The sequence below is a fragment of the Vigna radiata genome, chromosome 7 (assembly GCF_000741045.1).
Source record: "Vigna radiata var. radiata cultivar VC1973A chromosome 7, Vradiata_ver6, whole genome shotgun sequence".
In the NCBI taxonomy this organism is placed as follows: Eukaryota; Viridiplantae; Streptophyta; class Magnoliopsida; order Fabales; family Fabaceae; genus Vigna; species Vigna radiata.
Genome location: NC_028357.1, coordinates 40,164,643 through 40,181,778, shown reverse-complemented (window position 1 = coordinate 40,181,778; position 17,136 = coordinate 40,164,643). Strand labels below are relative to the sequence as shown.

Here is a 17,136-nt window from a genome sequence, read left to right as displayed (position 1 = left end):
CGGAGTTCAGGATGGGGTTTACCTTGACATTCTAATGACCATCCATGCTCAATTAGAGAGTGATGAGTCATGTGGTGAGAATAGTAGGAGGTCCTAGTCTTGGGTGTCTCCATTTTATATGGGCCAAGATGAGTTTGGTTGGACTTACACTTGTGAGTGGTAAGGGTGAAACCCGTTGGCAATGACTTTGCAAAGCAGTAGAGGCCACCACAAGTGCACAAACCCCTGGAACTCGACATTTCATACTAGTCTGGACGGTCAAATCACGTGGTCTGTCATTGGTATCAATCAAATGCATTCATTTACAGTTTGTGTTGTATTATTGTCATTACATGCTTGAAATACTTGATTGATAACATGTTTTATTTTTATTATACCTAGCTTACCCTTGCATTTGTTTATTGTATGTGCTTGTCTTTCCCCCTTGCGATGATCATTCAATCCTTTGGATGTGAGCAGTAGCTGATGATGTACCCTTGGAGTGAGCATTGGAGAACGAAGAAGACACAACTTCTAGTTCTTAGGACTTTTTCTAGCTTTTGTTTTGACATGTTCTATATTTTTAGAAACACTCTTTAGGCATCCTTAAATCTTTAGTTGGTCATGTATTTTGGAGAATTATTAAACTTCTATCAAATTTTAAATTTCAGCCATATTTTTGGATGACTATATGTTTAATACTGTCCTCTATTAACTCCTAACTGCTTTCTCGTACTATAATAGCTGAATCTTATTATATGTATGTCTATATAATATTTGGGATGTCACATATCCTTTAGTAAAAATTTTCAAATTAAAATATTCATTAATTTTATTTTAAAAAAACTACCTTTAAAATAAATAAAAAAAATTTATTTATTATTTTACAAATTATTTATATTTATTTTTATAATAATGATTTTATTAATTTTTATTATTATATTATTAAACATTTTATATAAGTATCTTATTTTTATATTTTATTTTAATTTTTTTATTATTTTCTATTTATATTTTTAACTTAGTTCATACTTTTCTATTTATTTTATATGTATATTTAACTTAAAAGAGAAATTAATCTTATAAATAATTTTTATTATATTGAACAATAATAATGTTTTTTTTTAATTTTGTAAATAATTATAAAATTAGTTTTTAATTTATTATTATCTAATATATACGTATTATAATTTATTGCAGTTAACATTATATATATACATATATGTATTATACGATAAAAATTAATTTTAATATTTATACACAAATATATAATTCAATGTGTGATATATAAGATGGTTAAGTCATATTTAATTGTTAAAAAGAGATTTTCCTATTTAATTAGATCAGACTATAAGCATTTCCCATTAAGGTTGCATAACTTACAGCAGCATCAGGATTTCCAAAGTGATGTTTAAATAAAAATTAGGCAAGAAAATTATGGTGGAAACCAAATCAGTCTGAACTTGATTCAAGAATGCACACTTACTTATTTGTTTGATGTCAAATATTTCAAACATGAATATGCAGATCATCCAATTTTAATCATGGTTTCTACTTCATCTGTGATTATGAAGTTGATAAAGTAGAGAACAAAATCATGTTTTTATCTTTCATAACGTGTAGAGACAGAAGATTTAAACAGAAAGATAATTGACATTACAATATTTATTTATATGAAAGGGAAACTGAAATTATACATTACAAGGCATAGAGCCTTTATTCTGAAGAAACAGTGCATGCAGAAAGGAGAGATTGTACGTACTTCACATATTAAAAGTGCTTCCTAAACGCAAACAAAAAACTTTATACGACAAACGAAAGGTCTAACTTTGAGTAGACCGAAACATGTGATGTTGGGCACTGGTTATTAGTTTTTCTTGGATGGTGGATAGTGACCATAAGGTGGGGGGTTGTAGATTGGTGGCTTCTCAAATGGTGGTGGCTCGTAAACTGGTGGTTTCTCGTATGGAGGGTGGTATAGTGGGGGTGGGTACACTATTGGAGGTGGCTTCTCATAAGGCGGTTCATATATCGGTGGTGATTTCTCATAAGGGGGTTCGTACACTGGTGGTGGTTTCTCGTAAGGAGGTTCATAAACAGGTGGTGGTTTCTCATAAGGGGGTTCGTACACTGGCGGTGGCTTCTCATAAGGAGGTTCGTGTTTTGGTGGTGGTTTTTCATAAGGGGGTTCGTACACAGGTGGAGGTTCGTGTTCTGGTGGTGGTTTTTCATGAGGAGGTTCGTGTTCTGGCGGTGGTTTTTCATGAGGAGGTTCATATTCTGGTGGTGGTTTCTCATGAGGAGGGTGGTACTCCGGCGGCTTCTCATGAGGAGGCTGGTACTCTGGTGGTGGTTTCTCATGAGGAGGTTGGTACTCCGGTGGTGGTTTCTCATGAGGAGGTTGGTACTCCGGTGGTGGCTTCTCATGAGGAGGTCGGTATTCTGGTGGTGGTTTTTCATGAGGAGGTTGGTGTTCGGGTGGTGGTTTTTCATTAGGAGGTTGGTATTCCGGTGGTGGCTTCTCATGAGGAGGTTGGTATTCTGGTGGAGGGGGTTCGTATTCTGGTGGTGGCTTTTCATAAGGTGGTTGATTATGATGAGGTGGTTTTTCATGAGGAGGCTGGTATTCAGGTGGTGGTGGAGGATGGTGATGTGGAGGGTGGTGGGGTGGTGGTGGTGGTGGTTGGTAGAGTGGTGGCGGTGTTGGTTGGTAAGTGGGTGGTTTGTGAGTTGGAGGAGGGTCGTAGAAGAAGCGTGGCCTGATGGAAGCAAAGACCGGAGTGGTGAGAATCACCACTCCAAGTAGGAGCAGCAGAAGTGAGTGTAGTCTACAAGTCATGTGTCTCAGCTCTTGGTGAAGATAAATGACATAACATTTCCAAACTATTTATAGGACACAATCACACATGCAATTATTTACTTATTTTACAATATAAATGCTAAAATTAAAAATATAAATGTAAAATAATTAGTCGGTGCAATTTTTATTCTTAAACTGATAACTACTCTCTTCAATTTTCCATTCATTTGAGTTTAAATACTACTAAAATATTTTTTAAAACAAATTCTGAATATTTTTTAATTATTTTATTTAAGTTTGTGTGTGTGAGTGTTAAACATATTTAATATTCTCATTTAATTATAAATTGTTTTAGCTTTGGACAAATGTAATCGAGGAATTAAATTTTCAAAGACATGTTTAATATTTTTAAACATGAAATGGAATTATGGCTTTCGAGACTTCTTTCTATTCTCGAAATAAGTCGGGGTGTGGGATTAATTATTATTGTGCGAAAATCAGGTTTAAGTTTTCTCTGTATATTATATATTATTTATTTGTACATCTAAATAAATACATTGTAAATTAATTTAAAAAATTAGGCAAAATAAAAATATAATTAGAAAAAATAATAAAAAAATGTCTTAAACATTAAGAACCACGGTTAATTATAAATAAACGTATTCCTAAGAATTTGATAATTACAAAGAAAGTAAGAGAATAATGATAGGAGTGTAACTATACACAAATATCAAAGTTTAATTTTCATACCAAAGATAATGGAAATTGAGGTGAATGTGTCTTTACCTTCATTTATAGACAGAAAAAATGTTCATTTTTTTATGTGTGTTTTTTTCTTTTTCTTTTTTCTAAGGTGAATTATAGAATAGTGAAAAGTATTGATGACGAAGAATTAATATATCTAAACAAAACCGTTTATATATTAAATGGACATAGTTACACACACACACAAAATATGATATTGTTGACATATATTGTTGATTATAATATTAAATCAACAATAAGTTCAATTTTTTAACTCGTTTTTATACTCGCCATTTAATAAATTATGCGAAATTGATTATAATATTTATTCGTATTTTTTAATTAATGATACTGACGTACTAATGTTGATACTTACTTGTAAATATTTGCCAGAATAATGACATATTAATATTATTAATTCAGAGGAATAAAATTATTCACAAGATTAACTCTTTATACCTATTAAATGATGAATTAAAATATATTGAAATGATTTTAAAAATAGTACCAATTAGAAAATTAATAAAAATTTATTTAATCCAAAAGAAGTTTATTTTATTTTAAAAATTTTTGTAGAAGAATGTGGCTAAATAAAGTATTTTTAGATTAGTGTTTTTAAAATAAACGTCAGTGCTTTGTTTTTTTGTCTATGAATAACTGAAAATGTTAGTTAATATTCATTTCAGTATTAGTTAAGGTATCGAATCCACGTTATATTCGTAAACCTGCATATTTCTAAGGCTTAAATATAGAGATTATTTAACTCATCTAAATTCTTTTGGTTGATTTGATATTATCTTTATCTATATTTTTTTTTAAATAATACAAAAATTTACACTTTTATGATTATTTCATTATTATAGTGTGTCAAATAAATGTAAAAATGTGTCTCTTAAATATATAATCTGACAAAAATTTCTTTGGTTTTAGGAAAAACTTACACTTAATTTAATATAATTGGTTAAATTTCTTTTTATCATTACAATATATTTTTCTATCAAAATTTTATAATTGAATTTTTATAACATTTCATTATCAATATATAAAAGAGGAAATTATTAAACTTGTCAAAAGCAAGGTTAAATTGGGTTATTGTCATATTTTTTTAATTATTATAAAGGTGATTTTTTAAAGTAAAAACAATTGTAAAGTTTTGTTTATTAAGTATTTAATTAGTAAATGAACTCTAATATATATAGTATGAGACTATTTACAAATGGAGTGAATTTTAAGGATAAATTAAGATTAATTTGAAAAGTATAGGTTAAATTTAAAAGAAGATAAAATATTTATAAAAAGTTTTAAAAAAATTGAGACTGAACTGAAAAATAAAGTCTCTATCAAGAAAAGCAAGTATAAGAAAAATTAAACTCTACTTCCCTGAAATTAAAAAAATGTGAAGTTTCTTTCAGCAACACGAACGAAGTTCCACCGCCATAGCTTGAAATGATAGAGGTCTAAATTTTATCCCTTGTATTACCAACAACTTTTCAAATTCTTATTTTTTGTAATAGTTAATTATTATATTTAAAGTATTATTCATTTTACAACTTAAATTCTTTTCAATGTTTGATTTTAAAAAACATTTCATAAAAGATTAAAAAATGCATTTAAGTTAATTTATACAAGGTGACATATCTTATTTTGAAAGATTAACAATACATTCAAAAATTTATATATTTAATTACCGTTATTAATACAACAAAAAATTATATGTTTTATAATGGAAAGAAGTTAAATATCACGAATAAGTTTCCTTTTATCATTTTTAAAACGTAAATTTATTTTTTTATTTTTCATCACTATACTTCTTTTTTTAAAAAAGAAAACATAGTTTAAGACTAAAAAGTAATTTATCAAAATCTAATAAAAAATAGAGATACATAATTACTAAAATATTTTTTTTATAATTAAAGCACAATTAAAATGAATTAGAAAAAAATATATAGTAGATAACTTTTTCTTTTGTGTTTATAAAAGAATATTATAAAAAGTATTCATGAGATAAAAGAACACTATAAAACTAATATTTTATTACCAAGTAAGACAATAAAGAATTACATTTTTTTTTCTTTAAAAATGGAACATAACACATAAAAAATGAAAGTATAAAGAATCACTTTGTGTCTAACTTCTACTATAAAAAAGAAAATGTAAGAATAGAAAATGATTACAATCCATAAGTACCTCGAAAGAGAGAAAATAAAAAATATCTAATTATGTTTTATTATTTACATCAAATAGTATATTTTATGAAAAAAAAATGTTTCTAATTTAATTCTCATTATATACTAAAAAAGTTTAAAATAAATTAAAATTTTGGAAGATCATGGCACCCGACTTCCAATATAATCCATACTAGAATGTACTCACAATGTCATGAATTATATTATTCAAAAACAAATGTTGATTTAAATCGTAATTGATCTATTTCAAATATATAAATTAATAAAAATAGTGACACATAATCTATTATAAAAAATTATTGAAAAAATTAACATATCATAGCCCTTCTTCTTCTATAACTTATTTGATACTTTAAAACTTATAAAAAATGTGAAAATATATTGATATTTAATGTGTTGCCACGTTGGCCTAATTTGGATTTACAAGGGTTTCAGGCTCCATAGTTGCTGCCAAATTTGAGCACAGTTTTTCCAACTATTAAAACTTTATGTATATCCATGAAAGATATTTCACTCCGATAATAACATCTTTCATATTCTTTTCACTCTACAAGGAATAACATTTTTTTTATCTTAATGAATTAAAAACTACAATTTAGATTAATATTCTATTTCATAGTTTAGCACGTAGCCATATTTAGATGCATGCATGTCTTTGTCGGAGAAAGTGACATGTTAACTAATCTTCGAAATGTCTTGCTTGTTAATGAAAGGTCAAAAACTGTTCATTTTTTTCAAATATTATTAGCAATGAACAAGATATAGTTTAAAGCTAATCATGCATAAATAGTTTTTTTTTTTATTCTTTTTTCACTGATCACAGCAATAGTTGATATGTGAATCTTCGTATTCGAATACAGTAACATATATAAAACTGTATTATAGTACTGTTGATGCTTTGTACTTTTTTTTTAATTTTTTATTTTATTTTAAGATCGTAAATGATAGTTTTTATTCTTTTACATAGTAACATATTAATTTAGTTGGTGTTATTTAATAACTAAAGGTGTTTTAGTTTATTAATTGTGTTTTAATTATTAATTTTCTGATTAGAAATTATTTAGTATTTTATCATCTTATGAGGGAAATCTGTGTCATTCTGATTGAAATGAATAGTTGAAATTTAAACAATTTAATTATTTTATTCAGACACAGGGAATCCATGGGGTTAATTTAAACTGCTCAATAATTTTGTTTTGCAGACACATAACTATATTTATATATAATTATTTCATTAATTGTTTTGATCTTTTATATATATATATATATATATATATATATATATATATCATTTGTTTAAAGAGTTAAATCCATTATTTCGAGGATTTGCAGAGTAATATTTAATTTTAACACATTTTTTTAACTAGGAATATATATTATTATCAAGAAATGATTTTAAGTTTAAGTCGTATGATAGACGATGTTTACAATTATATATTATTTAATTTTTTATTATATATTATTAAAATGTATTAGGATTATATGATTAGTTAAAATTATAAAGTAATATGTTAATGATAAGTTTATAAGTAGCTCTAAAATAATATTATGATTTTATGAGAGGTTGAAATTATTAAAATTTATAATATGATTGATAGATGTTAAAAGGGTGATTATGGTCTCTATTTATAGAAAATGTAATATTATATACTTTATTAAGGTTTTATTTTCTCTTCATCCTCAATAATATGAGAGAAAACAATATAAGATTTTCTATATTGAAATATCACGTACTTGTTACCATTATTGATATCCAAGTCACACCCAGTGACATATTTAGATACACTTTCACATTCTATTAACATTTAATAAATATACATACAACGCTACTTAAAATTGGTGTTTTCCAAATTCATAATGAAACTTATTTTATATTTTATTGTTATTTTTTATCTTTGGATTTGACACATGTTCAAATTTTGTTAGTTCAACATTTTAGATGAGTTAAAAGAATCAAGAAGTCACCAAAGTTACCTCTATTGTGTAAATTTTTTGTGAGAAATATTATGTTTATGTTTATGCATGCAAATATTGATATACTTAAAGGAAGATTAATTAATAGACGAATTGTATACAAATTTATAATGATAAACGTGTGATAATTGTAAGATTTTACTTGTCAATGATAAATCAATCCAAAGATAAATTTATTGTTTGATATGTTTTATTATCAATATTTGATTATTACAACATGACATCACTAGCAATTAGTATTACTCTCTAAATACTTTATATTGAGGGTACACTAGGTATCTTAAGATGAGCTATTCCATTATTTGAACATATTCATGGTTGATATTTTTTTTTTTATAATGTGAACATAATTACATTATTTATTTTGTTCTTAATTCAATTACTATTTTCGTTCAATATATGATAATTTGAATGTTCTTGCACGATCGAAGATAGAGTCGTCAAAATGGGTCACAACCCGCGAGTCAACCCGGCTCACCACGGGTTCGGGTCAGGTTGAGTTTGAAAAAATTGAATTTTTTTTATGCGGATCAGATTTCAACCCGACTCATTTAAACTCGGCTCGTGTGGGTTGAACTCGTGGTGGACCGGGTTGGCCCACTAACCCACCTACCTAATTTTATTTTTTTAATTTATTATTTTATTTATGAAACCCTAAAAGATAAAATACTCTCTTCACTCACTATGAATACCAAAAAAAGTAACATCTGCTCTCACAAATCACTCTCACGGAACTTGCTCTTATTTACGGTGTTGTCACTCTCATTTCTTCACTGAAATTCTTCAAGGAGCAGGTTTTTTTGTATGTTTTTTGTGTTTGTTTTTGGATGACATTTGGATTATATTGTACTTATTATTATTATTTTGAATTGTCTTCAGTTTAACATCATTTTTTAGGAGTGAAATTTGTTTAAATTTGAATATAGAAAGTTTGTAATTCTTTTTATTTTAAAAAACCTATAATTAAATGGATTAGTGAGCCAACCCGTGGTGGGTCGAGCGAGGTTCAGATTTTTCTGGCTCGCTAATAAATGAGCCAGGTTTGACTCACTAAGTGACCAACCCATGGTGGGCCGGGCCGGGTCGAGCCGGGCTACCTGTTTTGACAACTCTAATCGAAGATACCCTACAATGACTCCACAAAAAGCTCTTCACTATATTCTTCAACCTTCAAATCGAGTTGTTCCAAAATCTAGGTATCACTCTAAGCAAGGGTGTGCCTACAAAAAACACAACACGATGCTTAAGTCAGAGGTGTACATCAATGAGAGTAATAAATGTTGTAATAATGAATACATAACTAATTACCTCATAAGCTGTGTTATTTATATTAGGTTTATAGGCCCTTATCCAATTGGGCCTGAATCACATAGATAACTAACATAATTAATCTGTTTAATGATTTGCTAATACATCTTAGTTGTTAACTTTTACTAACTTAGTTAATCCTTATTGTAACAATGTTTTGAGGTTGATGTGATCCCAATCACCATAGGTGTTCATCTCGGTCATGAGAAATAAAAAGATCTTGGTCATTATGGACTGAGATGATATCAAGCAAGCCTGAGATAACCTTAGGTGTGTAGGCCGAGATGGTCTTAGATACATATAGTACAAATTCAATTTTGGTTCTTAACGAAACAAATTTTTTAGACTATAGAAAAATAACATAGATTGCTCAAATTACATGAGTCTTAATGATAATTAAGCATGACATTCCTAAAGTCTTTTGGATATTATCTTTAAAGAGATTAAAGTATCAAAGATTTCCTTACTGAATTGAATAGCACTTTTGAAAAAAAAAAGAAAACGATAAGACAAAGACAAATGTTCTTCTTTAAGACTTGATTTCTATGAAGTATCAAGGACAAAGAAAATGTGAAGGAGTACATTTCGGAGATGTCAAATATTATTTCAAAACTTAATATTATAAAGATTGAGATGTTGAAAGACTTGCTCATCTAGTATTGATTTTTTTTCCTTTATATGGTCAATTTAAGATATTTTATAACTATAAAAAGGATAAAACATAAACAAGTGTTTTTCTTCATACTTGATTTCTATGAAGCATTAGGGACAAAGAAAATGTGTGGGAATGCATTTTGAAAATGTTAAATATTATTCAAAACTTAAAACACTAAAGATTGAGACATCGAAAGACTTGCTTATAATTTAGTATTGATTTCTCTTCCTTCATAGCTTGGTCAATTCAAAATATTTTATAACTGTAAGAAAGATGAACTCATTTCATGCTGTCTACAAAAAGAGAGACGAGAAAAAGTTGAAGCAAGAAAATACAAAAAGGAAAACTGATGATCTATGTTTGACGTGAAAAGAAACATATGTTTCTTACTCTGGTCCACTAATAAAATGTAACAGTCAATATATACATAAGAATACTTTTTAATCATGTATCACATTTTTTATTAAAAATAAATAGAATAAAACAATATTAAAACACTTCATTTAAATTTAATCAAATAAATCTGGTCTGTGTATTTTACTTTTAACCAGTGCACTTCTCTCTCTGCTGCTGGTTAATAGGATAAATTACGAGTCATTTCCAAAACTGGGTATTTTCTTTTTATATAAAATTGAGGGGATTCTTTCTAATGGTACAAAAGCTGAAGTTCAGATACATCCACTCTTTTAAACCCAATAGGTATTCATGTGATGTAATATGCATACACTTTAGTGTGTTGAAAAAATGTTTACATGACACACAACAAAGCCATAAAAGTAATGCTGTAACAAAGAAATCTCAACGAGCTATATACAGAGATAGCTATCTTCAGCAATAACGAAGAAAGAACTAGTAATATTTACCACCCCTTAATTTTACAATCTTGTAATCACCACGTCCTACAATGTTGTTTGAGAATGGATGTTTTTATCTTCGATGAGAACTTGAACTCATGCTATACCCTCTTGGGTCTGGCTGCTCAAATCAGATTTTGCAATTGAAGGAAGCCAGAGTTCAAGACGTGTTCCCCCAGCTCCCAGAGGAGCATCTTTAATCCGAGGTGAAACGATACGGACGACACAGCCATAGCTTTCTAGTATCTCACGAGCAACAGTCATCCCAGCAACAAAGTTCCAAGTCATATTGTCCTCAATCATACCATCAGACAACAGTTCTTGTCCATAAGGTGTGAGTGAGTGCATCTGAGTCTGCATACATGTTCATAACCGACAATTAATTTCTATTTTTACAAAATTCAATTCCACTTGCAATAAAACACTCGATATAAGAACTGTTTGAACATAAATAAGAAGTGGGCTTCAAGTGCAGGGTTATTGGGAAAATGCTGCAATATTTTCTCACAATAAATATGCTTAAACTAAGACTTTGATCAAGCACAAGGCATTGAATGTTCCCGGGTTTCCCATGGAGATGCTTCAAATTTGCAAATTACGTGCATAAAACAATTTCCAGCTAGTTCAAAAGAAAACCAAGCAAGTACAGCAGGAGTGGGAGTGAACTGAAGTTACCATGTAGTGCATATCAGGACCATCATCATCAATAAGTACAAGGGTGCCACCAGCTGGTGCTGCAGTAGATACAATTTCAACCTTTCCTCCAACATGAGTCCGTAGTAAAGCACCTTCAATAAGATTGCTGAAAGCCTGGCGCAGGGCAGGTTCTTCTACAGCAGCTAGCAAAGGTGATGAGAGTTCACTTAGTTCCACCAAACGTTTTTGACTCTGGGCAAGTGGTCTAACTGAATCAACTAATTCTGTCAATACTTCAGAAACATTGCATGATCTTCCTGACGTTAACAAAAGAGCATAAGCAAAAAAATGCATACAAGAAAATAATTGATAAAAGAAAAAACTATCTAAAAGCCAAAAGCATAGCTGAAAGCTAATGAACGAATTAAATATATAAGATATTATTGATGCAAAAAGAAAGTGCAGAGTTAAGAGCTTATTTAGGTTGAGTGGGATATCAAAAAAATCAAGAGGGTATATGTAAAGAAAGAGAGGAAGGGTAGGATGAAGTTGCTTCAAGAGTAACTTTCAGAGAGTTATTCCTCATCTTAACCTTAAATTTTCTCTTAATCTAAAGAGTTATACTAAGTAGTTCATCTTTCACCACTAAATAAGAGAATATCAAGAGTGAAAATGAAAAATAACTCTCATAAAGTTAATCTGAAAACAATTTGATCACTTTCAAACATACATAAACATGATACACACACACAAACACACACACACACACACACACACATATATATATAGAGAGAGAGAGAGAGAGGAAAATGGGGGGTTAAGTGATGACAGTATAAGAAGAAGCGTGAGCTTTTATTAACCGGTCAAACCCACCTGATTCCATGTTGCAATGGAGCAAGAGCCAAAGGTGGTAGTGGCATCTCTATATCGTGGACAGCAGCAGTTAGAGAAAGTGACTCACTAGAATTTTTCATTTTATTTGAAGAGAGATCATCCCCTGGGGAGCTATCTAGCAATTGAGATCTAGCTGATTCGGCAAGTATGTGGGCAGAACCATTCATTTTCTTGATTGCTTCTTCATTGTAGCGCACTATATTATTCTACATATTGGACAAAAAATGAACATCAGAGGTGCACTAATTTATACAGGTGCTTGCTTCCCTTTTTTGTTTATTATAAATTGCTTGCTGAGTATTCTCTCCATAAGAAACTGGTCAAGACAAACTTTGTTCAAAAAAATGTACTTCTAGCATGTTCGGAATCGGCCATTAGTTAGTATAAGTAGAAATAAATCATGCTTCGCTGGGCTTAATTTCAAGGAAATCGTCACTTCTTTTTTCAAATATTCTATCCATCTGCAAAAATAAGTTCAATCCAAGACGCACTTAGAATTGTTGCATGACCAAACCTAAATTCCTGAAATGCATTTGACTGTTATTATTATTAAACTAACAAGTAACTTGATTCCTTAACCTTTTCTTGTTTTGTGCCTTAGTTGACCAAACTTGGTATTTCAGTAAGGGAAAAATATAAGCAATTCAAGACCACAGATTTAGGTTAGCAGAGGGGATTCACAATTGATAAGAGAACACATGAGTACAGAGATATTGGAAGTCCCACAATTGAATGCAAGTGAGGCACAGACCTAAGCAATTTATCACTGAACTCTTTCATGTGCTTCAGGATTTAAGTTTCTAATTTCTCTTTCTCTTCTGATTCTCTAGTAATAATCCCTTTCTGTCGTTTGAGTAGCAAAAGGTATTAGATAATTCAGTTATCACGAATTAATCCTTTGAATGTAATACTTAGGACTCAAATCCCTTTATTTCTTTTGTTACAAGACACATTTGCCCAAAAGAACATTTTTGCATGCCACAATTATATAGAGGAAGAGACAAAATGGGATGAAAACTCAAGATCTTCCAACGTACATTGAACATCAAGTCACTAATTGATTATTGGTAAATGAAAAGTATCTGCATGCTAGCATGATTATAAGTAGAAACGAAAGAAGTACCTTTGTCAAATAAACAGCATCCTGTAGTTGTTGGAGAACATCCCTCAAACGATTACCTTGCACCAAGAGGTCTTCAACAATGTCATATGAAATCTGTGTAGTTACCAATTATGAGACATTCTTAACTTACAATAATCATAAGGTATGGACAAAGATTCAATATCCTTTCAGATTGAACACTTTTTCGTTTTGCAGCATGTTCACACTAATTTTCTGAAATGATCTATTTTCATTTAGTAATTCCTTTATCTAAAACCTCCCATATTATTGCATTGAAACTAATAAAAGAATTAAATTCAAGGTCTCATGAATAAGAGTATAGCCTGCAATCTCCAACTTACTAAAGGTAGCACATTCAGTACACATAAAGTGCATGCTCAAACAAGGGATTTTCAAAATATTAAATCTGCCTAAAATGGTAGTTTATGATACATGATATATGTGCACTTATATTGCAGACTAGACATGATCATATATCAATTCAACTAATGGGTTGACCTAGTTTAAGTAAACAGTTTGTAGTAAAAGTAACGTATGAATACTCAGTTTTCAGAAAGTGGCTTATAATTAACATGGTAATGACACAGTTTTTATTATTAAGAAAAAATAACAATCATAGCACACATTTTACAACCTGAACTCAACCCCCGCAAAAATGGAAAATGATCCCCGCCAGAACAGGGTTTTATCCATGGGTTTGGATCATAAGGCCAGACCCATACCATTGGCCCAAACTTGATTCAGCTTGGACCTCGTCCAACTGGCTACTTGGGTTCCCACTTACACAAATATAAATGTACGTGAATTTACATTTCATCAGATACAATTTAGACAATCTTCAAACCTGAGTTCTCTTTGTCTGTGCAGACAGGATTTTACTTAAGGTTTGAATACTGGAAAGTGGACCACGGATCTGTAAGAAAAGAAAAATTAGATCAAGATGAAAATGAGATATTACAGGAATGCAACAACAGTCCATAACCCATACTTGCTCAACCAGATTACCCATTCTGACATTATTTTGCCATGTTGATTGCTGAAGTAACATTGCTTTCTGTAAAAGGAGCACAACCATGAGAAATTTAAGTCCAGACGTTAAAGCTATTGTTGTAACAGTCGTGAACCCATACAACAATGACATAGAGAAATAAACTTCAAAGACATGCATTGCACGCTACATCATAACAGTAACTTAGTCTACTGATAGATAAAATAATTGTGATCGTCAATGCAACAACTATCAAAGCACACATACAAGTAGCAACTGTTGTGAAATGCAAATTTCCAGGATTTCCCACAGAATGAGGAGTGTCAAACTTTCAACGATTTCATATTTGAAGAGTAATGAGTTAATGAATGGATTTTCTTCTTTTGTTCAAAGGAAAAAAAAAGCCGGCAGCTTATAAACCTGATCCATCACATATGCCATAGCAAGAGACTGTGAAATGTTGACAGCATTTGATCTTTGCTCAGAAGTGAAGTTACGCATACCAACTGCTTCGTCCTTGACCCGAAGGGTCTGAATTTCCCTCGACTTCTTGTCTAAATCCAGGAAGGGAGGCAACGAATAAGCTTCCTCAACAGACGTGTAGATATCTGGACCTTCACTTTGAGGTTTCTGACACTGTTCCTGCTCCACCAATGGAAGCTCGGCAACCAAGAAACCAACAACAAATGGGTGTTTCACCATTGGAAGAACGACAGCCTTGCATTCAGGGACAACATTAACCTACAATTAAAATCAACAACTGCATTACATTTATCCTACACAAGAAGAATAATCGGGCATAGTGTAACAAAAGCAGAAGCACACTGTGTGCTCAAGATAATAAACACACTTGCAAATTGGAAAGTGTGGCCTCAGCAGTACGCAAGCCCGCAGGAATACTAAAATGACCCACAAGAATGACAATGCCCTCTGACTCTGCATCTCCAGGGTACAGTGCAACCCGTCGAAGCTCCAACCGATCCATCACATAACTACCAGCTGGTCTGACATACACCTGAACACCAAAAACAACATATCTCCCTAATCACATAACTCAGTTCAAGTCAAAACAAACAAAATATGTAATCCTTACTTAGAAACAGCCAACTTAGTTTCTAAATTTGCAAATAACAGCCGTGAATATTACAGAAAAGCAAATTCAGTCCCTATCTTAGTAATCATCGGTCCATCAAGTTGATGCATGAAATTGAACTTATAATTGAAGCCAACAAACGAACGACGCAGGTAATTATAGAAAGGGAGGAGCAACCGAGAGTAGGGCTTCGGGAACGATCCTGCGAAAGAGGTGAAGCTGGTGGAGACAGAGTCGATGGAAGTCGGTGCTGGGAAGCACGAGTCCGGTTTGGCGATCGGTCTGGAGGGTCTGGGTGAACTGTACGGGGGAGGTGGAGGCCTTGCGAATGGCGGAGGCAACAGCAGCGGCAGAAGGCACGGTGAGGCGGAGGGCGTCATCGGAATCGGAGGTAGGGTTGTCGTTGTGCGTGATAGGGAGGCTGACGGAATTGGAGAAAATTCGGTGGGATTTGGCGTTGGAAGAGCAGAAGCTGAGCGAAGAGTGTGGAGGAGTGTGAGTCACACCTGCGCTCGCTGCACAGACAAGCATTTCCCTTTGATTGATTACTTTGCAACACCAAAATCAAGCTTCTACTTCTACTTGATTGGATTCTTCATCCTTCTGCCAAAAAGAATTTATAGCTTTTTTTCTTCTTAATTTACTCTTCTTCTTTTTCTTCATATTTTTATTATTAGTATTTATTTGTTGTTCCAATGTTGACCACTGAAGGAAGAAGGGCGTAGAGGGAAAATGCCGATACACTAACAAAGAATTTTTTTTGTCAGTGATAGTTTAACTTACACTAGTCAACATTTTCTTCGTTAACTTTAGTGGCGTCTTCTTGGGTAATATCAAACTTAATTTTAGGGTTAAATATGCTTTTAGTTTCTGAAGTTTCACTAATTTTTGGTTTTAGTCTCTGAATGAAACATTGATGGCATTTGGTCCTCCTAGTATGGAAACATATATGTTTAGTCCCTAATTTTGGACGGCGTTAATTTTTTGGTGAGGTGGCTAACGACACTGCCTCGTCTTCTTCCAACTTTACTGATATTTGTCTGCCACGTTGGTTTTTGTAAATTTGGAAAAAAGCCCCAAATTGAAACCTGGTTGCCCTATTGCCGCCATGGAAGAATCACCGAGATTTCTTTTCCCCTTGTTTCTAAACGATCCTACCATGAAAGAAATGCTATGATGAATACTCATTCCTGCCATGAGTATTCATCAAATGTTTCTGAGAATTTTCTGAATGAGATAGAGTTAGGCCAAATGTTCTGGTATTAAGTCAATTACAAAATTCTGAGACAAATCTCACAGGCAAATCATCTCTTGCAATCAGAACCACTCCAGACAGGGGTATTAAATCCATCCATAGCCAATGACACAAAAACAAACCAAAATATGATAATCAAGTATTTATTCTCAAAAACAAGTCCATCAAAACATTTCATATACAGAAAAAGTAACAGGAAGAATACTCAAGAGTAACCCGTTCACAAAAAACACAAAAACATGCAAGGAAGGGAATACAACTTAACCCAGTTACATAATCACTAAAACACACAACTCAGTGTGAAAAAGAACAAAAAAATACAGTGAAATTCACACTTGAAGGAAGAAGCCACAGAAAAGAAGTACAGAGAAGAAAAAGGGGATCGTTCGAGACGTTGGTTTCTCGCTGGTGGAGGTGCGAAAGCTTCTTTAGCAGTGGGTTTCGCTTGCGGCAGTGGCGCCTTTGCAGTGAAGTCGCGTTCACACCATAACGGCAACTTGCTTACCCTTTAATGGCTGTTGCATTTCTGGTTTTCTTGCAGGCCTGGGTGGTTCGTTCCAAATACTATGTCGCGCCAGATTTCAACAACAGATCGATCGTCCTGTTCGCGTTGAACATCGCCCTTCGGACCTCCCAAATCGATGTTG

The 17,136-nt window shown here is 31.7% G+C and overlaps 2 protein-coding genes across 2 annotated transcripts; both read right to left on the bottom strand.

Moving 5' to 3' along the window:
• Nucleotides 1–1,624: 1,624 nt before the first annotated feature.
• Nucleotides 1,625–2,818, bottom strand: LOC106766437 (early nodulin-75-like). The gene has a single exon (XM_014651166.2). It carries the CDS (start codon nucleotides 2,816–2,818, stop codon nucleotides 1,847–1,849), a length of 972 nt encoding a protein of 323 aa, XP_014506652.1. The 3' UTR covers nucleotides 1,625–1,846.
• A 7,490-nt stretch (nucleotides 2,819–10,308) lies between these two features.
• Nucleotides 10,309–15,890, bottom strand: LOC106768905 (chloroplast sensor kinase, chloroplastic). Its single transcript, XM_014654282.2, has 9 exons — nucleotides 15,412–15,890; nucleotides 14,992–15,156; nucleotides 14,562–14,882; nucleotides 14,142–14,207; nucleotides 13,998–14,066; nucleotides 13,154–13,246; nucleotides 12,010–12,236; nucleotides 11,176–11,449; nucleotides 10,309–10,854 (listed from the first exon to the last, which is right to left on the bottom strand). Exons 1-9 carry the CDS (start codon nucleotides 15,763–15,765, stop codon nucleotides 10,597–10,599), a joined length of 1,827 nt encoding a protein of 608 aa, XP_014509768.1. The 5' UTR covers nucleotides 15,766–15,890; the 3' UTR covers nucleotides 10,309–10,596.
• Nucleotides 15,891–17,136: the final 1,246 nt, after the last annotated feature.